The sequence below is a fragment of the Colletotrichum truncatum genome (genome assembly GCF_014235925.2).
Source record: "Colletotrichum truncatum strain CMES1059 chromosome Unknown Contig_0004, whole genome shotgun sequence".
In the NCBI taxonomy this organism is placed as follows: Eukaryota; Fungi; Ascomycota; class Sordariomycetes; order Glomerellales; family Glomerellaceae; genus Colletotrichum; species Colletotrichum truncatum.
This window is the reverse complement of record NW_027222401.1, coordinates 252,514-278,428: the sequence shown is the minus strand read 5'-3', so window position 1 is coordinate 278,428 and position 25,915 is coordinate 252,514. Positions and strand designations below refer to the sequence as shown.

Below are 25,915 nucleotides of genomic sequence, written 5' to 3'. Positions count from 1 at the left end.
CTAACGAACAGTACAGCGGCGTGCAGCGCCTGGGAAACTTCCCGTGTAAGCGGCGCGGGAGGAGGCGAGTGCGGTACCTCTTACACTCGGCGAGGCGAGGCGAGACGAGGCGAGAAGATCTGAGATGTTGAGGGGGTGAGAACTCACTCTATTCGAAGATGCCGGGGCACTGCCCTGGTGGGTGAGTTGTCCGGATAGGAGGTTTAGGTGTCGATAGTCAGTGACCTTGGCAGTGGTTGCCACGCTGCGCTGGGATTATTCGCAAAAGAGGGGCCTGGAGGATGCTCCAAAGGAGGGGAAGACAGCGGCAGCGGAAGGGAGCGAATGAGGGATTGGAGGGGGAAGAAAAGAAAGACGCTGTCTGGAAGAAACAGCAACAAGTGAGTCGACCTATTCTCCTCTCGTGGGTGGAAATGAGAGAGGGCGGCCGGAGCAGTTGTTTAATGGGATGAGCTGCAGTAAAGACTGGGGGGACGCCTGTAGTGGAAATTGAAGACTTAGCTTCAACAGGACTAGCCGAACAAACAACACCAAGGAAAAATAAAAAATAAAAATACAAAAAAAGAGGAAAATAACGTAGATGCGCCGAAGGGTCATGATGCCCGGATACGGAAAGTAGAACAAGGGTCGAGGGCCAAGGGGGGCGTGGGCCATGGTCGCGACCGTGGCCCAGGGGACTCAAGCAGCATCGTGGCTGCCAAGGGACAAGGGCCAACAGTGTGTACTTCAATGGGAAGGTGCGAGGAACAATGAACAAGGGGGTGTGTGGGACGTCCACAGGGAAAGAGCCGGGGTCAGGGATTGGTTGAAAAATCCTGGTTGCCCCCCGCCTTCAAGGAAAGAGTAGACGGCCTGCTGGGCTCCGCTTGCCTGGCCTTAGAGTGCTAAAGTGAACCTGTGCCTGAGCCTGAGCCTGTGGCTGACCTGTGCTTCCTCTTCTGATGGATCCAATGTGGGGCCACGGATACGCTAGGCGGTCCCGGAGGGTAGTCGCGCCTGGCTGGTGGCTGTCGAGGTCCGGGCTTTCCACACCTCCAACTGCAATCGTTCTTTCCCATTGACATTCGCGAATGCAGGTAAGCAAGGTATTTCGTTTACTGTGAATGCTCGAGAGAACAGCACGTCCCTCCTTCGCAGGCGGTAACCATAGGCAGTGACGGTAATCAGAATGGCAAAGACGCGGTTACCGTGGTGGCGCTCTGCCATTTTTACCCGTGGTCGGCCTAAGCTGCTTTGGCTCATCATCCCGCTTTATGCATCTTGATGCCAAGGAGCTGTTCCCATTTTGTTCCTTTTTTTGATAATCCTCGGCCTCTTCGACTGCTTCTCGCTAGTATCGCCAGAGAGCCGCATCTACGGGTTCTCGATGCCGGTGACTTGGGGATCGACATCACCGAACTGTCAGACGCGAAGCCCAATCCGTGCCACTTCTCGCTATCACGTCCCAATTGCCCGATCCTGTGTCAATGCTGGCCCGTTACCCGAGTACCCAGTGTGATGTTCACCATTTTCCTGGGTTGTGCTTCCTCGCCGAGAATCCCGTGCAGCACTACACCTGAGGCGACCTCGGCATGAGCCAAGCAAATATCTCCATAACGCTCACCGAGAGCACGAATTTCGTGGGTCAGGTTCAACAAAAGCGCCGATGTTTTCAACGCCCTACCTCCACTCATCGGGATCGGGGGGGAAGAGAGACACACACCTATCCTTCGTATCAGTCAAACACCATTGACTTTGAGGTGCGCTCCTCATTCGCGTCTCATATCTGTCAGATTACGCCAGTCCTCGCATCCACCGAGCCGCCGCATTGATCAAGAAGAAGAACGGTGACCGCCACCCTGACACATGGCCGCCGCTCTACCAACACTTATGTGGATATCCATCTCGGGTCAGGACCCCCCACGATATCAATAGAAACAAAAACGTCGTTTGTATCTGTTAATCCATGCGTTTGTCACTGCCTGTTGGGCGGTCCGTTTCCATACGGCCCTTCTCAAGAGTGCGGCTGCCCTCGTGTTGTTGATACGGACTGTCGATTAGCCTCATTTGGCATATCATCGGAAAGATTCTTACTTGTTTGATCAATCACACCATTATAGACATTGATACAGTATACTCACCGCTTTTAAGAGGCCCAGTGAGCGGGCTTTCAGCCTCGGGGGCAATACTGTTTCTGTCACCCGTCATCAAGCCTCCAGCTATCGACTATCTTTGCCCCTGTGAACAGGATTCCATCCTTTTTCGGTATTGCCCACTCTCGAATGGTCGTTACCTGAACAGGGGCATGAATACCTCCAGCTTGTTCTGTAAGTGACTGGTATTGGAGCTGAGCTGAGAGCAGTATCAAAGAGATTGTTACTTTTACGCGCTCTCATTTCTTGCGCTACTGGCTTGGTTCTCTGTTGACTTTCCAAGATGAGCGCCTAATCTTGCAAGTTGCTGTCTTCAGCCCCCTCCGAGGCAGCCTGTTGACAGATTTGGCTGGCGTAAGGGCCAGCCACCCACCAATTCACTAGAGCAATCAATAGTTACGGCATCATAATGGAGCTGGTGAGAGGCTACCCCCACTCAGTAAGTGCTTCCGCATGAGGGCAGGCTCTCTATGGGGAGTACGATGGCGGTCTCTTCACAAAAGACTGTTGTCGCGCGCGCCTTTCTATATGCAAAATTGTACATGTCGCCCATTTGCCTCGCCAATTCCGATGGAAGAAAGATCAGCATGAACAAAGGCTTTAAAGGTCCGTTTGCGGAAATGGATTCGGCTGCTGATGAAGGGCTCGAATTGCTGGTACTTCCGTATGGATGTAGTTGTGTGTCAGCAGTCAATGAAACATATTGGGCAATTACAAACAGTGTACAGCTGAAAAGCATAGGCATAGAAGTGATCAACAGGGGTACGTCAGACTCGCGCACTCTCTAGGGAGGTGTATGGGCTTGGCTCGCGGAGTTTCCCTCAATGAGAAAGTATTGGTATCTCAACGTCCTACAGCACGTCCTTAAAGCAGCGACGAGGCCCCGATGGGTGGCGCGAACAGGGGTTCGTCCATGTTCTGCCATGCAGCATGCAATGCACCATCAGGCAAGTAACGGATGCCCGGCTCACTAGCCACAGATTCAAGGTCCTTTTTACCTGCGAGTGTGGCAGGAAGAGAGTAATATCGAAAATAAAACCAATAAAAAATTGCAGGGCGCTAACAGCAAAGTATAATGGAGCTTCTGGAACGCCTGGACGTCAGCACATTCCGCGGACCCGATTGACAAGAAGAGCGTAAAGCTATGATGCTAAAGCTAAGGGTAGATGAGACAGCGGCGTAGTACCTGCCTCCTGGGACACTAGGGAGATACAAAGTCTCACTGGCTGAGTCTTGCACCATGCTTTCTATAATGCCTTCCTCTCAGACAAGTTGGCATCTTATGGCAACGTTTGGTTGTCCCATATTCTGCTTGGGCCTAGCCGAGTTGGTGTATCGGACTGCGTTCATGGGTGCTGGGGTGTATGCAGGTTTTACCGCAGAGGTCACCGACACCAGGTTCAGGTATTCTATCTTGGCTCTTTGTCAACATGGCTCGTATCGCAGGCCTCATGGCCAATTTTTGATAGAAGACGTCTGCACCCTGTCGTGGTGGCGTCCTGCAGGACGCTGTTGACCGCATATCGGATGATTTTAGGATGCAAGACTGAAGGTTGGACCCTCGAACTATGCTGACCTTGGACTCAGCCAGCCAAGGTAAGGCAACACCGAAGAGAGCACTTTGCCATATCCGGGCAGAAAACAGCGTCTTTGGGGGGCAAGTCGACGATAATATGTTGCAGACAGCGAAAAAGTCGACAAATAGACCACCCATGAGACAGACCTTGGCTGGCCATCATTTTGACTAGGGTCCGAGATTTACATGCTATGCCGACAAACGGCATAATGGATGTTGAATGCTACAATACCGGCTGATGATTGGACTACGAGACCGCACTGCTGGCGGCGGCGCAGCCAGTCCATTGACACTCGACGAAGCCAGGATTAATTTTCCGTCACGATCGCTAAAACCTCCGGCGACTTTTGCGGGCCTGTTGTGCAAGGCCTGCTTCTCCAAAAGGCCCAAAGCCTTCCAGGGGGAAAAAAAGATCGCAAAGAATAAGATGGAATAAAACGTTATGCATCCTGCCGGGGGTGGCTGTGTTTATTTTAGGAGCATCCAAGGCGCCAATTCTTCGTATTCTATCAGTGGAGTTGCAGTGCAAAAGCATGCAGACATCCAATCGGCCAATCCAAGCTCAAGAAACACACACACACACACTCACCATCACACACCCACATCCGCCTCAGAAGCCAATAATCAACAATCCGTTACCGTTCAAATCTCGGCGGGAAGGATAAGAAATCAAGATTTTGTCTGGTAGCGATAGGTGGGACGTGCCGCCGGCGCAACGGCCGAAGAGGCTCTGACTGGATAAGAACGACACACACCTACCAACACGGCCTGTCTACCTGCCGGTGAAAACCTTCACCTGTGACCGAAACTGCCCTCACAGCTTGCCACGACAACGGCGACCTCGGCAGGCGGACAGGGGCTTTGACAGAACAAGGATATGGCGACTTATTGCCAACAGGGCCCCCTGTCACCAGCACCGTTTAAGCTTATCACGGCTCACTGGCTCAAATAATCATGATAAGCAGGCAGTAATCTGTCTCCTTCGTTTGACCTCATCAGGTTTTCTTGTCAGCATTTTGATAAAGCATGAATGACTACGGATACATGGCCGAGACTAGTTGGGACAATGATAAACCGGCTTCTCCTGAGCGAAATCAAGCTTTTTCTGGTCACTGCTAAATGACGCTGGTGCTGACTCACGGACAGCAAAATGCTGCCGTCTCCCAATCAGAGTAAGAGATGAAGTGAATCGAGATGTTGTGGCTTACAGTCTGCAATTTCCACACAAGCACCTAGGAAAGGGGTAACAGATGATGATACGGTCTCTGAATGAGGGGCTTCCACGCGGCTAACAATCCATCTTCCCCTTTTCCCATTCTTCACGTACCTCTCATGGGAATTACCGCCCACGCAAAGTGCACGCACCGGAATGACGGCAAGAAAACGTGGTGGTGACTGGGCCCGTAATCCAGCCGCAAACCACGACCTCGGGTCCTCCTACAACGTGGGAGGTATGGCCTCGCCGGGCGGCTCGCTCGTGGCGTCAGCTCTCATTTCGGGATGCCGCCGTATTGGGTCCTCTCACGGACCGGGCCACAGATAGAGCGGATACGCAGGCCGTTCCATCTGTGACTCCCGTCAGACAGATATCTTTTTTTTCCTCGCGTAAAACGGCTCGCCCACCCCCTTCCTGGCGTACAATGCTCCCATCGTCAGCCTTACATAGACTTTCGCCCGCTACTCCGTACTTCCTAGAACAGTTGCAGCTCACCACCAGTCCCACTTGGAAATGAGGACTTTTGTGTGAAACGTCCCAAAACCAGACCACGAGGTTGACAGCCCCCGCCAAGCTATCCTGATGGGCGTCTGACGAGTTACAGACGGCTCTTCATGTCGCTGACGGACTTGTTGATACGATATGACTATGAATGCAACAGCACTATTTTCTTACCAGAGTGGAAAGTCTCGGTCGAATTCTGGGTTCGTTCTTCTGGTATTGCCCGGATCTGCGCTTGTACCCGTCCGGCCGGCCCACCTCACCGACAAAGGCACCATCCGGCGGATCGCCCGGCAGACCAAATGGCCTCCACCTATTTTATTTTCCCATGGGCTGTGTCTATCACAGGTGGCGTAGCAGTACCACCCTGGCTTGTAACAGGACCGCGATTTGTGGTCGTATCTGCGGATAAGCAATCGCCTCCGTATTCTCCATCAGCCCATTTTTCAAGCTGAGGTCAAGGCGCGTTTCTCCATTGTGTCTGCGGACACCCGGCGATCAACCTGACGTCGACTGGCCTGAGGAGCGGATTGGGCCGCTGCTCCTCTGATACCTTACATCGGGCGCTAGTGATGATATACATAGGATGGCAATACTGAGAGCCATTTTCATACCCAAAGTAGGCATTGTCACCAAGCAGTTAGCATCAATAGAATCAAGTTCTTAAAACAGAGTAACGGCAGGGTTCGGCATATGATTTCGGTTGCTACGTTGCGGCTTGTACCGGAGATCCAGCTGCAAAGGACGACAGAGTAATTATTCGACTGCACAACTCATGACTCGAAATGCTGGCCAGCTATTGCTGTCACCAAAGAATTAGGCAGGTTACGTACACGCAAGTTCAGGCCAAACCTCCATGACAGCAAACCATCAAATGAACCCAACACAAACCTGGGCGACAAAAGATGAAAAGTGGATACGGCTACCAACAACCTTTGCCGGCCGGCATACGGATACTCGTCCGAGGAATTTCGAATCTCGAGAAATTAAGAACAAAAGAACCAGATCCTTGAACCCCCCCCCCGACCCGACGGTGCCAAGGCCCACCCGTGTCTTTCCCCAGTCCGTCGGCGACGGGAAACACATTCCATAATTTTTCCATCACGGGCAAACATTCTCCATGCTCCCAAGGCCGGCCCGCCCCTCATTCTACCAATTTTACCATGTACTGGACTTCTAGCGTGTTTCGTTTCCTTAACGAATGAGAGTGGGGATCCAAAAATCCACAAAGCTAAAAAGACCAGCTTTTCTCCATCTCGGATCCTTCACTTCTCGTGGTGAACGAGGTTGGGACCAGGTTCGCTCATAAGCTTGAATGTCTGTTTGCTCCAGGGGAGCCATTTCTGTGCCCACACCTCTGAAGATCACATCGGAGTATTTTGTTTAATAAATAAATAAATAAACAATAAAGGGCAGTTTAAAGATAAATAAAAATAAAAAGGCTGCGAGCGGACACTAGCCAGCGTCATCCGTCACCGAAGAGGAAAAGGGAAACAAAAAAAAAGAATACTCCACCGCCACTGTGAAGATCGTCTTCACGAACCCTCAACCTGAAGCCTACTATGCGCTACTAGTTTATGTTTCCTAGACCCCTAGATTCGGGGCTGACGAAGGAGTCCGAACGAAGGAAAGAAAAAAAAAAAAAAGAGACGCCGACGCCGCTGACAAAGTCCAGAACAGTTCTCTTGAAAGACAAATGGGACTTTCATGACGCAATTGACAAAAAAAAAAAAAAGGGTAGACAGACGCGAAACCCTGTTTCTTACTTACCGATTTCTAGTATATACGTGGTACTAGGTAAGTTTTCCCGGGGTTGGGAGGGATTTGCCGCGACAAGTTCAGTTCAGTTCAGTTCAGTTCAGTTCAGTTCAGTTCAGCCGCCCTTGCGACAGAAACGTCTCATGTTTTTTTTATTTTTTTAACCCCCCATGAGTAAACAGTCTCGTGTCGCCCTTTGGTGGTTGACCCAGAAGGGAGAGAGTATGGGACAGACACACATAAGCCGCCCCATGAGTTCGTCGCGAGGATAGACCAGCCATTAGTTTTATAGTATTAGTGCCTTATATTTGGATATCTCTTAACCTCCTCCCCCCTGCCTCATCCCCTGAGACCGTTTCGTTTCTCTTCCCCATAGTCTTCTAACCAATCTTTTTTTTTTTTTTTTTTTTTCAATATACATGCTGCAAGACACTGATTCTAACCTCGTGGATCGGTGATGAGTCTCGTAGAAAGAAGCAAAAACAAAGGTCCTCCCCCGAAAGATAGACATCCAAGCCTCATGAGGAGGAGTTGTCCAAGGGCCGCCCCCCCCAAGATCTGCCTTGCGCGATCTCACTTCCCGAGACTCTCCATTATGCGTTGGTTCTTCTGGGCATTTCCACTAGTAGGCTTTTCCGATTGTCCCAAAAGTCAGTCGCTCGCTGTCTCTTACTCTCTTTCTTCCCGAGCTACGCGATCAGCGATTCAGTGGCGAGGAGCTTGACGTGCTGCTGCCCACTTCCTCTCTCACCTTCACGCCGAACCTAGCTAGTGTTGTCCACCAAGTTCAAAGAGGGTAGATAAGGTATGTACAGTAGCATTGCAGTATACCAACGCAGAAACCTGATGAACCCCCCTACTCCAATGTATGACGGCTCCCTCTCATTCGTCCCCCTCCCAACAATGAAAGGTTCCGAAGTGGCAGGCTTTTTGCCTTCCGGCCCTCAATGCTTGGCCATGCCGTGTAGCTGGTTCACCGCCGCAGGGCTGCAGCCCAATTTACTTTTCTATTGATTCCAGACCCCCCCGGCCAGCCTCCTTCCCTCAAGCACGTCTGCCTTGGCCTCTCTTCCATCACCAGGCTGATCCCGTGTCTGCGTGAGAGAAGAAAACAATAGATAGGCAAGTCCCGTGTAGTGCAAGACTACTCCATTGATCTGCCGTCCTACTTCATGCGGTATTGTATGACTGCATCGGCCATTTATCTGACTTCAGTCGAGACGCAGGGATGATAAACCTGCAGATGGTCGCGACCTAAATCTTGATCCTTTGATGTACGCACGTGATGGCAGGTTTCATAGCTCAAAATCATCTCCGATGTGATTGACCATCATCGACTGTCTGGGGAAGTGTAATAGTGCATAAACATTTTTTTTTCTTCCTCAAATTCATTATAGTAGTAGTATTATGTCTCCCAGATACCCATGTCATAGCGCGACGACCCAATTAATGTGTTAATGTGACCCAAGACATTGTCGTCAAACACAGGCGGCATCATGCCGCCATCTGCGGGGAGCTGAGCTCCAGGGAAACATACAGAGATATGGTATTCCAAAATTGACCGCCATCCGTTGTGAAACCGCACCGCGCGCCCGTCATCTATCCCAAAATAACGTGTCACCCGTGTCTATATGTTCTTGACCGCCAAAAAAGAAATGTCACCTGGACGCGCTTTTACAGCTCCTCGTTGCCATCACACTGTTGCCACATGGAGACCTTGCTGATGGTCATCTCCGGTTGGGTCCAGGTCGGGTGCCACTGGTCAGTGGCCTTCCAGAAGTCCCTCTTGGCGTTGGGGCTGTTGCCCACCCAGGGCTTTCCAGACTTGCCATCCTCGAACCATCCGTTGGTGCCACCGACAGCGACGTTGAGGATGAGGTAGAAGTGCTGGTCGAATGGCGTGTTGGAGCGGCCAGTCTGACTCCAGACATCCACCAGACGACTTCCGTTAGAGTTGGTCTGGGGGAAGTCGCCGCGCTTCCACATGGGCTCGTCAAAGTTGGTGTAGAGAACTTGCAAGAGACGGCTGTTGACGTAGGTGAAAAGGTACTTTTGGGACCACTCGAGACCGTAAGTGTTGAAGCCGTCACCGTAGGTTGTGTGCAGAGCTTGGCGCTTGTTGTTGGTTCTCCACCAGGCGTCGTTGGGCTGGTCGGGTCCCCAGTGCAAGGCCGATGACATGACATTGTTGCCACCCTGCTCATAGGTCCAGTTGTTGCCGCGGGACTCCATGATATCAATTTCGCCAGAAGCGGGCCAGACGCCGTACTCTTCCTTGACAGGCATCATCCAGATGGCAGGCCAGAGCCAGTCACCCTTGGGGAGCTTCGCAACAACCTCGACGCGGCCATATTTGATGGTGGCTCCCTTCTTGGTGTTGAGACGGGCAGACTTGACAGGAGGAACAATGGTGGAGTTACCAGCAGTGGTGTTGGTAGCAGCAACACAGTCAGTATACTTATCTGAGGTACAAGTTCCATCCTTGAGAAGGTCAATGACTGTGTCCTTCTCAATTAGTGCGTTGTCGGTGAGGGTGGGGTGAATGACGAGGTTGCCGTCCTTGATGTAGACGTTCTCCTCATCGGCAGTCGTCCACTCAAACTGGCCGTTGCTATACAGGTATTAGTGATTTGTGAGCCGGAAAATTAACAATAAGATGGGTCAACATACCCAAAGCCACCAACGTTGACCTCCTTAGTCCAAACGTTGCTGTCAAGGTTGCCAGAGGCGAAGTCCTCAATGAGGACTGGGCAGTACTGGTGCTTAACGACACTGCGGATACCGTCCCAGACGAGGAAACCCGAGATAGCCAAACCGATAAAAATGCCAACAATTGGGATGATGGTGACCCATTTCTCTTTGGGGTCGGCCTTGTCCAGCCAGGGCTTCTCGACGTCCTCCTTGCGGATACGTCTCGAGTGGAAGTAGCGCTGAGAGCGCTCATCGAAACGGGTGCCTATAGCACTGGAAGACCCGAAGCTTGATGCGGGACGAGAAACGGCAGGAGTGCCAAAGGGGTTGGTACCCATTCCAGGGCGCTGTGAAGCTTGCGACTCGGCACCATCGTTGAATGGGTTTCGACTGTTCTCCGTGTTGGGAGTGCCTGGGCGAAGAGGGGTGCCGGCGGCGGTGGTGGCAGTTGAAGGCTGGCCGGCGACCTGCCGAGAGTAGTAGGGCTGGTTGTACTGATCCTGCTGCTCCATTGTGGATGTGTGATTAAGACGATGTATTCAATTAAAGGCAGAGGAGTAAATGTTCTGCGGCAGGCTCAAGTGAGCTGCGAATCCCTCCAAGTAATCAAGTCCCGGGGTAGGTGGAGAGACGATGACAAAAAGGTGTAGCGAATGTGGTGTCGTCGGAAAAGAATGAATGACTTTCTCTTTGGTAGTTAGGGTACTGAAAGGGTTATCGCTGGGGTGGACGATTTCCCTCTATAACCTTGCAGAAAGCGACGAGAGAACGGATAAAAGTACTGTTTGCAACGGACGAGGCAAAAGAAAGAAGAGAGATCCGCAAAAAGGCGTGAACGAGAGGCGAGGCCGAGTAAGTAAAGGCGAAGTGCCTTTAGGCAAATGGAAAGGATGCAGGCCGATCAAAAAAGCTGCTTAAGGGGGGGTGTGGGAGCTAAGATCAGGAAGGTCAAGTGGGAGGACGGGTAGGTACCTCAATCAAGTACCGCTGGGCGACGGCGGCGCCGGGGTGGGAAAGCTCCTCATAGCTGCTGTGGCCGGAAGCGGCTCCAATTACACTCTCGTCTTTTCACACTTGCCTACCACACACACAAGCACCCAGTGGCTCCAAAGGTAATGGTTCCCCTTTTCCAGCGCGTCACACCAGCGGCCCCTCCGCCAGTTTGGCGGCAATTTCCTGCTAGGTGCTGCCCTGTTTAGCGCTATTAACAGTACCTAGTGGCGCTCAGTTACAGGAGGCGACAGGCCAGATGGGTTAATAGAAACGGCATCAACCACTGTCCCTTCCCTTGTATTTGCATATCCGCACCTAGTTATCAGCACTTGCCTGCTGCCCCTCTATCTGTCCCCTCACAAAAATGGGATGGTTCTTCCCAAATTCATTTTTGGGTTTTCAAGGCACAGGCCAAGTCTGGGCGGCATTTAGCGTGGCCGGACTCGAATTGGCTTCCTTCACAACCATCGCCAACTTCTGTCCTCTCTCAAGAGTCATGTTCCTTGATATCCGTGTTTTCCCCTTTATCTTCTCTTTTCACCCCCCAACGCCCTGAAGCAGGAGAATCTGGCCCGCCCAAGACGTCTAGTTTGACCCAATACTTCCACCCAATTCGTCATCTCGATATCACATCGGGAAGCCGGGTTACAGACATTTGCGCGTGCACCTGGTTGGTTTCATGGGTCATCGTTGCCGCAATCGCTACCAGACGTCCGGCCCCAAAACCTCACTATTGACATACTGCAGCAACCGACTTCTTCTTTCAGAGTCAGCCTTGATGATAGTGTACGGAACAGCATGTACTCTCCCTCTCCCTCTTCCCCCAGCCTGTCTCCCACTCCCTGGTCCTAACCGTCCCGCTTCCCGTTGTTGCTTCGCTGACGGGATCCAACTCCAGCTCCCTCTGTTCCAACCCTACTGACCAGATCATGACGAAAACAACCATCCGGAGAACATGGTGCAGAGAGGCGCCCTCCTATTGGCCGTTTGCAGCGTAGAAAAGCAGCAAGAGATTTGCCCGGACCAGGCTTGCATTGGCGCGTTTGTTAGCTCCGTGGCGTGCAGGCATCTTCCACCTCCAGCCTACGATGCCCTTGTACCTGCATCAGACCCCTGCGCGACACCTTGCCTCCCCCTGGTCCCTCGTCGGCCGAAATGTAGCGATAAGGGATGCTTCCTCTTTAGGACTAAATCCATAAAGCCCCGCCCAATATTGCGCCGGTCTGCCATGGCCCGTCTTGGCCACCTCCTGGAGCAATTTCCACCAGCACGTCAAGACGTGGTGATAGCGTCAATGCTCATCTTGATCACAGTCTTCACCAGATCCGGTCGGATGAGAGAGGCCCACCGCGCGCCTGTGGGCTTGGCCTACGGCATCCAGAAAAAGAGCTTTCAGACTGTCCAAAAGGAACCAAATGAGATACGAGACAGAGACAACAACGCCGTGAGGCACGGATGCCGAGGCCCAAGCGAGCCCACAAGACTGACTGTTACCTTCAGGCGAGAGAAGTTGGCTCTCCTGCTCACAATGGCGAAATATCGGACGATTACTTGGCACTAAGCCTCCTGCAGTTTGTTGGGCAGTTATGCTTGCCTCTAGACACGAGTATCAGCTGGTGGCTCGGCAAAGCTCAGCATTGTTACTCCAAGACCAAGTAGTTCGAGAATGGAACTGTAACCCAAATGCTTGCTCTTGGGAGAAGCTAGACCTGCCTATGAACCAGCTGGTCGGTCGACCCGCTTTGAAGGCTTAAATCCATGATCGACACTGATCCTTCTTTCGTCCTGGATATCCTCAGAAGCGACGTGGCGAGAAGCAGTCCAAGTGGTTGATCGACGTCGAATGCGCCTCTGCCGGCCATGCCGTAGGATAATCCGTGGAGTCTCTGCTCTGGATTTCAACTTCAAGATCTGCCGCATGGCCAGGCCGTCCGGAAGAAAACCCTGGTCGAATGATCGACGCCTTCCGGGAGCGTCCCCGCGAGGCGGTGGAGGCTTTCCTTTGTCCTTGTCTCTCCTGGCAAACGCCCCCCACTGAACCAGATATCTCATTGAGCGTCAACGACTCTGTTCCTCTACATGTCAAGAAATTCGACCGAGGGTTGTGAAAACTCTTTCTAGATTACGCTAGTAGCTTCTGTAATTGTTGATGAATTAAAGACACGCCTGTCGCTTGTCAATTACCTGCTATCTAGCTTGTGCAGCATGCCACTTGCAATGCAGATACAGCTGAGAAGTTGCGCGTTGGCTACACAATGGGGTCTTATTCATGCCAGGTTATGTGCTACTGGTTAGATACTGCCAAAGATGCAGACTGCATGCATTAGCTTTACGAAAAGAATTGTGCTGGAGTTGTGGCTGGGTAGCTGCATCATGGCAGGCTTGAACGAGCTTTGCGCAACAAACAATGCTGCAGATTCCCCATTTGGATCACCACTGACAGCGAGAATAGCGAAGGCGACTGGGGCCAGATCATATCGCCTGTCTTGGCCTTCTTGTCTTCGTATAGCATTTCCTCTAAGAACGACCCGTAGGATTGGTTCTGGTAACGCAGGGTTTTAGTTACAGCACATGAGCTGTGTGTCTGCTTCTGGCAACACTACGAGAAGCTCCCTGCGTAGGGCAGCATGAACAGCATGCAAATGGCCAGGTGAAGGGAACAGGCAACAGGTTTCATTGCGGAGCCGTTGAGAAAATGTCAAGACCAAAGTTTATGAAAGTACAAGTAAGCTGTAGAGCGCCTCCTCAACATCAATCAGGTGCCGTCTTTCCGATATCATGTCAGGAATCTCGAGCATCCCTCTCAACGTTCCATCGTCTAGGCCGTTTGCCGTCAATCCTCGACTATCTCGCGGCCATAGTCTCATGTCTGTACATAATAGTGTACTCGAGACCATCCAGTCGGGTCATCGAGAATTCGCAGAAACCCCGCTTCTCGTTGCCCCCTCCTCCATTCGTGTTCGGTCGGTGCAGGGTTCAATCATCCTGGCCAGTAAACAGTGCAGTTTCCCTTCCACTGTTGTATTTTTAAAATAAACGCACTTCAACCTTCCCGACGCCTCCCCCATCGCCCACCCACGTCAATCTGCAGCTGGTATCTGATTCAAACGGCGTGGTGGCACGTCGTCCAATCGAGTTCTTTTTGCAGCTCGCGCTGTGTGTTTCAGTTGAGGCGGTTGATTGATACGAACGTTGGAAATAGCTGGGTGCACCGTTGCGCGTAATCTTTGTCTCTGCTCATACGAGCCAAGGTTGGGTTGATTCAAACGAGCTGACAATATGCAACGCTGCCAAGGCGAAACCCCAGGATAGGAAAACCTTTTCATCCTCATCGGCGTTGGATGCGTGTTTTCAGGCGTCGCCATTTCTGCAGGCAGGGTACGCTGCATTGCAGCTATCCTGTTCTTCTTTTTGCCCTTTCTCAAGCAGCGTAATGCACGCAGGGCTGGCTAGAAGGCCCTGGACAGCTTGGCTGGGCATGCTTTTGCCACTGCTCTTGGGTCAGCCATCGACTGATTCTGTGTGAATTCAAAAGGTTGGGTTGCGCTGGCAGCGCATGGATATATGCAGGTCTGAGGCGTAGAAAGGTTAAGCGACGTTCGCCCGGGCTGTGAGGAGGCGGGACGGAGGTTTAGGGTTCCGCATCCCGACGGCTGACAAGGCTTATGCCACGGGGCCGGGGTAAGCGAACTTTTAACTACGGTCGGAAGTTGTGGGTTGTAACTTGGGTTTGTTCCAAGTAGGCGTGGGAGAGAGCTCGCTGCGTTTCATGGGTGATGTTGGCTCGAGGTGGCACTGCTGGGCTGAGGGCTGCTTGATGCGACGGTACCAGAGAGTATGAGCCGAGCACGACGTTGCGGCTCCTGTATGGAAATCCCACCTTGAGCTTCTCTTCGTGTGTAATGCGTAGCCAAGCAGTTGTCAAGCTGCCAGTGTTGTGAAGCAAAGGTTTAGAAGACTTTGTTGTGTGTTATTACGTACGGTGACACAAAAGCAGGTTATCAGTTACTCCAAGGTTAGATATTTCTCTCCTTGGCATGGTCAGAGGGAAATTGATGTAGACCACGGAAGAGAGTTTGTATATGATACTTCTGCTGTAGAGAATAACTGGGCGTAGCACAAATATATCTTTGAGGAATCATTCGAAGCAGTCGAGACGTGTCCCGCTCACCCAGCGCGAACAATTATGCATTTGTGAAATCCATTTTGCCTCTCTCAAGATGACCGTTTCTCAATTTGTGGCATACTGGGCAGTTGGCTCGAAGGTGTCAGTTGGGAAACTTACTATCCTCTGCGGTCTCCAGCTGATGCCCCGTGTGACAGGTAACCTGAAGAACCGAAATGCCGACCTTGTTTGGAAACAGACATCAGAGAGAGATCTGCTGAAGTAGCTTCGCAGCATAGTCTTTGCATCTAATTGATAACTTGGGATCTTACCTTCCAGCCGTGCTGAAGTTGACAGCCATTGACAAAACAGAAAGAGAAAAAAGAAGCACCCTGCGTGTGATTATCTAGCTGTTGGTTGGCAACGACTAATGGCCTTTGAATAATTCACCCGAGTCAAGAGGCTTTAAAAGGGGGCCAGGAGCATGGTATTCTCATCTGTTCTGTGAGTTGTATTGTTTAATTTTGATTCATAGCACTCATATTTTATCGTCATTGTGAGGCATTAGAGCAGGTCGAAAAACCAAGTCTGACTGACTTATATATTCTCATAGCCGTGTTTGGTAGTGCTCACAAGTTCAACCAACACAGGCCATCATGATACACATACCCATATCTATTTCGAACATTTGGCAAACCCAAGCAAAGTTCATGGTAGATGGACATCGACCTTGAATACCCTGGCTTCATGGCGGACTCGGTTCCTGTGTAGTCTGAAGCAGTCTTCTGCACCCCATCGCGACTAATCCAGACGCTATACTGAGTTCGAAGTACAAGGAGGCACAGAAACTATCGGAGCAATAGTGTCCCATCCCATGTAATGAAGATGCTTTCGCATCTTGACCGTGAAAGCATATGAGTCCGGGCCCTTCATGTCACATATGAGTAGGGTTGCCCCGATTTAGGTGAATACAAGTGCGAAGGGGATCACATTGTGTAATGTCATTCATTATCATCTATTTCATACTGTGGTATCGTCCAATTCTATCATAACCCAACGCCTGATAACCCCATGCCGAACCTTTTACTCAAACCAATGCAGCAATACCTGCGAAAACACCCATAGCGACACCAGCAGTGACGCCAGTGCAGCGAGGTGCAGCAAGACCAGGGCTGGTGGTGGTTCTGATTGTGGTTGACGCCGATCTTGTGGCAGCCCCAGTGGCCGTGGCACTTGCAGTAGTGGTAACTGGGCAGCTGATGGTACATGGAATCGCACTTGTGAAAGGCAGTCCAGAAGCCGGGCTCTCGGGGAAGACAGGAGGTTGGCTGATAAATTCGGGGTTGGGGTTCGATGGAACATCTGGGTTTAGGACGTTGTCAATGATGTGCATGATACCGTTGGCAAGAAGGATGTCGGGTTGAACAATCTGGGCCGAGTTGATGAAGAGATTGTTACCAGAGCGAATGGCTTGCAGATTCTGTGAGGCTAAAGTCGTCAGGTTTGTACCATTCCTCAAGTCCGACGAGGCAAGGACTTTGCCCGGGAGGATGTGATAGTTGAGAAACTTTTTGACGGCGGCTTCATCCAAATCCTTAAGCGAACCAGCAACTCTCTGGAATGCGTCGTTCCGCGGAGCGAAGATGGTAATGTTCTTCGTGGAAGAAAGTGATGGCAGAAGCTTTGAGGCGTAAAGAGCCCCGAGGAAGGCGGACAACTTGAATGCTTCGGTTGTGTTTTCCAGCCTCGAAGGAGGTATCATCAGGTTGTCCACAATGTGAAGGAGACCCCCGGCGAATTTGATATCGCCTTTAACCTGTGTGGTACGAATGCCTTCAGCAGAAGTGAAGACAGTAACATTACCAGGTTGCTTGTTGACAAGAACGTTTTGGCCGCCAGTAACGTTGGTCCAAGCTGAGTTCTGGAGCAGCGAGGAGCGCAGAACAGACGGTCCGACTTCAAGAGATCCCGTGGAAACAGTGCCTTGGAGAATGTGATACTCCAGAATAGGCACAGCAATGGAGGCGTCTGATTCGTTCCATTTGCCGTTGAGCTGCGTGCCAGGGATGTTTTCAAAGGCTGCGTCAGAGGGCGCAACAATCTATAACAACTTCAGCCTTAGCACGATCAAGTCAATCCTTCATAGAGGAGTGGAAATGCCACAAAAAGGGGCTTACCGTGACGCCTTCATAGCTAGGAAGCCTGAGCAACACCTCAGGGTATTGCTATGTACGGTCAGTGACAATGCAGAGCACGCAAAAGATATGTCAGCGTACCTTGACCAAGTTGTAGTATATTGAGAGGTTGTTTTGGGACTGAAGAACACTTCCAAGGTCATTCTCTTGTGCGAGGGCATGGTCGATGGAGAAAGCGACAATTAGGCTGAGGGCGCCAACTGCCGTAGATAAACGAATCATTGTGAATAACTGGATCCTTGTTTGTAATAGGGGTCTTGAACAATGCTCGATCGAGAAAATAGAAGACAATTCTTGCTCTGGTGACGATAATTGGGGATTTTGATATGAACGTGTTGTGATTGTCGATGGTGATGCGAGGTGGAAGTTCCAAGGCAAAAGGGAATACCTGATGACTGGGTCCAAAGTGCAAGACAGTATGCAACTGCCTCTTTACGGTGTTATCTCCTTCCAATGATTCCAGATAATAGGCAATTGAAGTAAATGGAAGGACAGAATCGGCATCGAAATGGGAACGGCAGCAATGGCAAGGAGCAACGGCAGTAGCACCCGGATACAATAGAAGGTCGGAATCCGTGATCAGCCCGCGAGAGAAGGAGCGGTCCCCTTAAAGAGGTGACCAACGGAGGCTGCCCCATCTCATGCAGGAGCAGCTGGGTTCCTGGGAAGGATCTTCTGCAACTGGCTGGGGTAGAAGACGCTGTGAAATCCGTGCGGTGCAAGCCACCTGATGCAAGATCTCCCTCGCTATCAGTATGGATGACTCTAGGGCGGTATTAAATTGGTGTCTTTCAAGCCGTATGATATTGATACATGTCCAATAAAGGGTACACTAAGGCAATACCTCGTATGGTACATTGGACACGGTTTATTGTGGCTATCCAGCTTGGAACAATCAAGGCCAGTCAAGATGTTCGGTACTATTACATCCTGGATAGAAGAAAAGGCATGGTGGCCAAGATGAGTCGCATAACTGAGCTGATCTGATCAAGATCAGCTTGCTGTTGGCGTTGGTGATAGCGAATCTGCCGGGCCACAAAACGCCGCTGCTCTCCCTTGCCATCAGCCGTGAGATACTGACTTTCCCTGATATCGCTGCTGATAGCGGGCGGATACCGGCAACATGGGCATTGGGGGGTCTAGCCAGCCCATCACACGGAACAGCAAAGACATCAATGTCGTGCTATGTTGCCATACTACTACATGGGAGATTGACAAGACAAGAAGAAGGAAGCATCGCATTAGTAGTTCATCGTTTTGCGCGATAAGAAGGCACGCTGAAACGCCACGTTGCTGGCCACCTGCTGAACCCCATTCATTACACAGAACGCGCTTACAAACCCGGGGTGAAGGCTTCTCCTCTCCAGTCTCCAGGGATCGGGCTGAAGCGGGGAATAGGAAAGAATATTTGATCTCAATGTCTCTCCCTTCCACATGGCGCAAGACCCGAAGAAGCTAATTTTTGTGCACCACGATCTCGTGTGTTTTCGGGTTCCAAGTGTCTCGGCAGTCGCCAAGCCATTTGTTCTGGCTGGAATTGGTGTTCAGTCGCTGAACATACCCAAACAAAGTGTCGAAGAATCCACCTTATCTTGCGTTCCGCTTGTCCCGCCAACCACCAACAATAAAAAAAGGTCTTGGGTGATGAGCAAAAGGCCCCAAGCTGAGCCAGCGCTTTCTTGCAGACGTGATACGATTTATCCCAAGACACTGCCCAACAAGGTTCAACACCCAACGATCGAAATCTAACCATGAGCTAGCGCTTGCCAGCCAAGGTCGCGTCAGCCAACACGAGATGCGCTGCAGGAGCCATACCCCGTACGATGGCCAACGAGGTTGGGAAGCTGGCATGAAGCGGCTGCTTCGGAAGCACCAACCGTCTCCAACATGCACATTTTGACCTACCCAGAACACGAGCTGCATCCCAGGACCCAGCCAGCGCCCGAATCCCCTGCAATGCCTTACAGGGATCAGGTCATGTCCCACTGAACTGCAGGTTGATCAGCGCTGGTGGCAGCTGTGTATTACTGTATCGTGGCAACGCCTGAGAGTCTTATCTTCTCGGTACATTCCCATTCATGTACCCATGATCCCTGCGGCTGACTGGCTGTCAAGAAGTGTATGATAATAAAATAAAAACAAAACATGCTGCGTGAAGCCAGTAGATTATTTGAGTAAGTTGACTACCTAAGGTAACCATAGTCCATCATGAGTGATGTAGGTATCATGTGAAGCCCCTAGAGATCCTAAGGTGGGGGTAATTCATCAAATTTCCGAAACTGCTCCTAGGTGAGCATCCAACCTGCTTTTGACAGATCAAGCAATGACGTCAAGACGAACAATCCCTCTATGTGGACTATCTTAGTCGAATAAATGAAACTCAAGAAATAAAAGTAAATGGTGATAATGAAATTACAAATTTCCCGAGGGATTTGGGCTTTCTGGTGTAGAAACCCTTTCCGTGAGCTGGGTGGTGGCACCAAATTACTATTGGGATCACAGGGATACCCGTACACGTGTAGAAGGAGTGATTCTTCTCAGATTTTGGTAAAGGATTGCTTGAGGGAAACTACCTTACAGAAGGACAGGCCAAAGTAGTTGGAGGAGTACCCCTTCCAGTTGCCCATCACATGGCTACCTAGTTGAGCACTCCTACCTACTTGAGGCCTGGGAAGCTGGGCGGCCACGGAGTCCTTTCAAACCGGAAACTTGGCATTTGCAGCAAGTATGCGGAGCCGAGCGGCAGAGAAAAGTCACGCCCGAACGACAGGATTTGAAATCGCGCCTTTAAACATAGTTGCATTGGTTAACCCTTCATAGCTGGCCCATAAAAAGTATAGAGAAAAGAAGAAAAGGGTTGATTAGTGTTGGCTTCTCAGTTTGATAATATCAAACGACTGTTAAAGCACTGATAAAGAGTGCCACAGCTTGATGTAATTGATCGAACAACAACATTTCAAGTTCAACAGAGAGTAAGGGTGTACAACAACGCTCTCAGTATCCTGAAAAGCTGAACTACCAACAACTATGACCTTCAAGTCCAAGAAACACCTCATCAAACACAGTTCAACATCAAGTATTGTACTTTCCTGGGACGACCATCAGAGTTCTGCGAACAAGAATAACACTGCTACGCTATATCCGGCCCCACGTCAGGGTTACGACAGAATAAAGTTCTGTATAGAGCCCACGGCCAGCAGTTTGGTGCATATCGTCAAACAAATCCTGGACACTTGAAAGTTGTGCAGGTTGTTATTATAGAGACCATCAAGCCCCCTTTTGGCCCATGTTCTCACTAGTTTTTCTGGATTTCCCGTGGTGGAAGAGATTCCGAATGTCGCCCCTAACGGCGACGCGGTATCGGACACGCGTTTTCTTCCTTCACTGAAGGCTCTTCTCGGCCCGTATGTAGTATATTGATACAGGTTTGGAGGCGGAGCCTGCTTTTAGGTGTGGCTGGTAGTATGGCATCATGACGCCAGAAGTAAGTAAAAAAAGACTTTAGCTACTGTTAGACCGGAAAAGCTCCATATAACAAAGGCGTATTGCCTATGTTGATGTAGTCAGACTTTAAAATAATGCTACATAAGTAGAATCAAAAGAAGTAGGGGCGATTTGGTGGTATCTCATGAGCGTTACAGGTGACCTGGCCAATGTCTCAATGCGACCATTCACATCAATAACCGGAACTTGCGTTATGCTCCCTTCAATTTCATAGTAAAGCGTGTAATTCCAAGACCATGTGTCTGGCAATCCAACTGCATATCAATTTCACTTCAGGAACTTGCAGTGGACTTAAGGGTGAGCACAATGACTACTATTCTCAGTAATGCAACTGGATATCTTCTACCGTGCTGTGTCTTGCCAACAATACACGGACTAAATGCAGTATGAACACTTCTATTAACACCGTAGGCCTTATTCAACATGTGAGCTTAACGTTTTGCAGCGTCGAACGGAAGTTGAGGTTGCACTTCTCTCCTGGCGCCAAGCTATAGCTCGCCCACGAGTTCTGTTTGATCAGGAGTATCAGTGCTGGGTTGAAAGATTTGAGTCATAAGACATACCGCTTTAGTTACCGGGTTCCACCATTGAACAGCAAAGTTCACTTGGTAGTTCACAATGTTGTGAAAGTCATAGTAAGTCCAAATTGGTTCGAAAATTGGCGGAGGTGATGTCCTCTCGATCGAAAGAGTCTGAAGTCCGACCGTGGTTTTCGAGCCGATGTCTTTTGGGATACTGTAAGACTTGCACCGCAAAGGATTGTTACCTTCGCCATGGCCAACCTCATTACAACCAGCCTCGGCCATTCCAAAAAGGAACGGCAACGTACTAATTACGCCAAGAAGAGAGGGAACACGCATGGCTAAAGCCTGAGTTAGAGCCTGATAAGAGCTGTCACAAGGGTTCCACGTACCTGATGATGAGAGTATAGAAAATACGAAGCGTTAGGTTGTGGGGTATCTGTAAAAAGAGTGAATGCCAATTGCTCTTGTTCACAAGAAAATAGCTGTTCACGTCGGGCACATGTTGGTACTTGTAAAAAAAGGAAACCTTCGTCGCGTTTTATACTACGGAACCACGGTATCCCGGGGACCCTCTCCAATATATTCTAAATTGTGTCCCTCATAGTCAGGGCTGAAAGGGTCGGCCTTTCGCTTGAACATGCCGTGTGTTAAATGAATAACCAGAACTCAAAGACCCATCACAATCTATCTCTACTAACCGAAAGCGGAAGTCTACACAGACATTGGCTTCAGACTTTGTCAAGACAGTCCTACAGAGCATCAGTTGAATATTTACGGTGTGTGGCCCGGAGGCACTTATGCGGCACAAGAATACATGGCTAAGAAATAGCAAAAGTCGGATGCTTGGTCCATGAGGGACGTGGCAGAATTGGCCAGCACATGAGAATCGTGTAATGAGATACTTGCTGATACGGGATCGTCGGGTCCCTATAAGTTAGTGTCCTCAACACGATATGACACTTCGGGAAAAGAGTCTATTAGACTGGTTTCTAGGAAAGTGGACACCAACCAGCTTTTTGAGACTGTCGGCGAAGCCGTTGCCAGGCATGATTCAGGTAACCTAATAAGGTTCACAAGATCCCGGTATGAGGCTAAGGCCTTCACCGTCTGTGAGTGCCGTAGCCGCATCTAGTCTATCAGGGCCTCCGGTCAGGTATGTCTAGCTGCGGCTGAAGTAAATCTAGTTGATAACCTTTTCGCCTAACTGACCTTCTTTTCGTCTTCCATCGACTGCGGATGGCAACAGGTACAAACCAGTCCATTTACAGACCCATATTTCTATAAAGGCTAAATAACGTAATGCTCGGTGTTCGAGCGAAAGTCCCGAATACAGTATCTGTGTCTGTATGTTTATTACACTTTAAGCTAAGTACCTGTAGCCATGCCGTAGTCGAGGGGACAGGAATCGCGGTGTTTTTGAGGGGAGACAATGATGCATTTGTCACTCTCTAACTGTGACAGCCACTTCCTCGCCCGCCCACCATTCCATCTTTCTTTAACTATGTGACCTTTGATTATTAAAATATTTATTTTCAATTTAATAGGGTGAGGTTGATAGAATAGTATTATTATGAAATTATATTTTGAATCTTTTTTTTGTCCGAACTGACACTTACTGGCAAAACTCTAAATGATTGAGGCGATAGTTCCATTCTCTCGAATTGTTTTTGGTTGATTGCGTACCCCCTGACTTCTCCATCTGCGGGAGCAACATCCACTATTCTACTAGATCTTTAAAACTAGGTACCTGTCACGCAGTCAATTTGCCCACCACTTATGGGGTAAAAAAAGATGCTTCCATTCATTAGAGACTGTCTAGGGGTTATTGGGTTGATTATATAACCGTCTATTCGGTAATTACCGATTTGAAGGTTTTCATGCACAAAATGACATCCCCGTTAGTTTTATATGGGAAACAATAGCCGGGTGCATGGGTTGATGTTAGATTGACGCCTGCGTCCGGATAAAATGCTAGGAAATCTAGCTTAGTTGCATTCTTGCAATATGCTGAAACCGGGAAGAACGGGTAGATACAAAACAGAACCCCGCTTCAACCGGAATGGGTAGAATCACTCAATCAACAACATGAATCACTCTTTGCTCAATGAACCCCAGGTGTATTGCATCAAACTAATATCGTTTATCTAACAGTTGAATGCATGCCCCGATATATGCAGTGGTCCGTGTGACAGTACCTTATGGCAGCGAACCTGTCCCCACACTTCCAAATACCGTCTGAGAGGATTGCTGGTGACTCAAAAAAGCAGCGCAAGGAGACGTGACCTGCCTAATAAGTTTCACTTCGTGCCACTCAGCCATTGAAATGCCGATCTTGTATCATCATGGTGTCTCAAAACGCCTTTGACTTATGGTGAGCCGTGACTCAAGTTATCTTAAGGTATTTGAAGTATTTTCATTTGATTAAAGTTGATGCTGGCTGCGCTGTATTTTGTCTGATAACCAAGTGCTGATAAAGTCTACGGTTCATGCTGTGGGCGTATCTAACCTGCAAGCGCACTCTTGTAGAAGTAAAAGTCTCATGACCTAACCTAGCATATTTGAATCAATATCTTACTGAACTGTACTTATACATGAGTATTCTAGCTCGGTCGATTGTTTGAACCATTTAAAGCTCTGGATAGCGTCATGTCGATACTCAAGCATCGGCTCTCGCTCACACGGGTCGACTGCGAGGAACTCTATTTTTGTTGGAAGGTAGTCCCTCATTGATCTAACCCTAGGCATTCTGAATCTGAACTTAGTTTTGGGCAAACTAGCGACACTGCAAAGAATCAATGACTTCATGCTGAGATTTTCCATGTTTCCAATGGTTTGCTATCCCGGATCCAGAGACATTTATGGACTGTTGAGTATCTTTGGTATCAGCCAAACGCAACATTTAGACAGTTCCAGAGACCTCAAACTACCCATTCCGCGTTAGAGAATGATTGATATATAATATTATCAAGTACCAATTGTGCTACTGTTTCGGCGAAGAACCACCGATATTGATCTCAACATAGTAATTAACATCCTCGGCGTAGCCCGGATTCAAGGGTCCTGGGAAGAGTTAGCAAACATATTTTGGTGGTTACAGATTTTTAGAAATGCAACGGAAACTGGGTCGTGGATGCCGACAAAAAGTTTGTATCTGTTAATAGCCATATCAGCAAAATGCCCGATATCTCACTCAACTCACTAGGCATCTTGATCTGCATGGGGTTTTCTTGACTGATAGAAGGACCATCCGCATGTAGTGCTTCTGAGAAGGCAATTTTCAAAGTCCAAGACAAAGATATCGCTCATGTAGGTTGGGGAATATAATTTCTCATTGAACTATCACCTTTATCTGTCTACAAATTATCTGTCTACAAATCGAGAAGTCGACTTGACCTTAACCCAACTGGATGAATGCACAGTTAGCTGTATGGGAAGTGCGAGTTAGGACATTTGCAGAGCAATGACCATCTTTGCTGCTCAGAACACATGTCGCGCTTCGTTGGTGTAATATCAACGACTTCAGACCCTACGCACAAGGGGGCTTCAAAAATGCAAGCTTCTAACCTCCGGCCTACTGAAGAGTCTACAACAGCCCAAAACCTTACAATGAACCATAAGACTACAGCGCATTGCCAATAGTCATTCCATTCACGGATCCCAATCTCGGAGGTGACGTTAAAGTGCAGACTAGCCGTCTACATTCCACAGGTAGCCAACATATTGCGCGATCTGCTTTGCCTCTTAAAATCAAGTAACCTCATCTGATCTAGACCATCTACACCAAACGCGCAACTTGATTTGGAATCATCAAAGTCACAAGCTGTGTAAAAAAATCAATAGCGTCGGGCGTTGAAATGCCAAATAATATTGAATCCGTGAGTCACATGAGGGTTATCAGGCATCTCAACCCAGTTTAGTTCAACACGACGCGCGCGCGAAGGATCGAGAACGCGAATGCAACCAATAACTTGGCAGAAAACTTCCGAGGCTTTAATATCCGGCGGGAACTTCAATGACAGCAGGCAAGAAAGATGTTACTTACCGTACCTTTCCAAAAAAAGGAAAGACTTGGACATCGCACCCCCCCTGGACGTCTTACGCAACGACCCTGCTCCACATCTCCAACCAAAAGAATGCTGTGCCCAGGCTGTACCAAGAAAGACCCCCCTTCCCCCGGGTCAAGCTCTTGAGCGCAGTGTTCATGGTTCGAGAACAGGTAAGGGCGTGGCTGAGTACTTAACCCCCTCCCAAGCGCCCTAAGCTGTGGCTCTGCGGCACCGAATGCTGATATTCTTTTGTAGACGTTAGTGCTAGGTGTCAGCTGACCTCAGTTTAACACCCGAAGCCCTGTCCGTCGCACAGAGATTCAAGATTCTTACGTGGGATTAAACCGAGAAAAGTGGATGGGCTACTCGGAAGCGGACCAGTTCCGCAGCCATCTTTTGAAAAAAAAAGAAAAAAAAAAAGAAAAAAAAAGGCGATATCTTTAACCCGAGTGTTTCAACTACGGCCTTATCATAGTTGCGGTTTACGTATGGGATATGCGGTGTATTTACTTCTATAGATGATAATGACTAAAGTGGAGAGAGATGCTAGGCTGGCTGTGACAAAATGCGTGTGCTCGTTTCTCCTTGCAGAGATGTAATGTCTAGTATGCATAAATGGGCTGGTACCGTCTGGCTCTTGACGCCATAAGAAAAAAGGAAACACGAAAAGGAAA

At 49.5% G+C, this 25,915-nt stretch overlaps 3 protein-coding genes across 3 annotated transcripts; all 3 read right to left on the bottom strand.

The window, feature by feature from the left end:
* Positions 1-8,857: 8,857 nt before the first annotated feature.
* Positions 8,858-10,386, bottom strand: CTRU02_206855 (glucan -beta-glucosidase; the record flags this gene model as incomplete). The annotated part of the gene is made up of 2 exons (XM_036733068.1): positions 8,858-9,794; positions 9,854-10,386. The coding sequence occupies 2 exons, from the start codon at positions 10,384-10,386 to the stop codon at positions 8,858-8,860; spliced, it is 1,470 nt and encodes a 489-aa protein (XP_036575199.1).
* Positions 10,387-16,059: 5,673 nt separating this feature from the next.
* On the bottom strand, positions 16,060-17,389 carry CTRU02_206854 (beta-ig-h3 fasciclin; the record flags this gene model as incomplete). The annotated part of the gene is made up of 3 exons (XM_036733067.1): positions 16,060-17,073; positions 17,150-17,197; positions 17,249-17,389. 3 exons carry the CDS (start codon positions 17,387-17,389, stop codon positions 16,060-16,062), a joined length of 1,203 nt encoding a protein of 400 aa, XP_036575198.1.
* A 3,770-nt stretch (positions 17,390-21,159) lies between these two features.
* CTRU02_206853 (uncharacterized protein) lies at positions 21,160-21,531 on the bottom strand (the record flags this gene model as incomplete). The annotated part of the gene is made up of 1 exon (XM_070204791.1): positions 21,160-21,531. One exon carries the CDS (start codon positions 21,529-21,531, stop codon positions 21,160-21,162), a length of 372 nt encoding a protein of 123 aa, XP_070061324.1.
* Between the last annotated feature and the right edge of the window lie 4,384 nt (positions 21,532-25,915).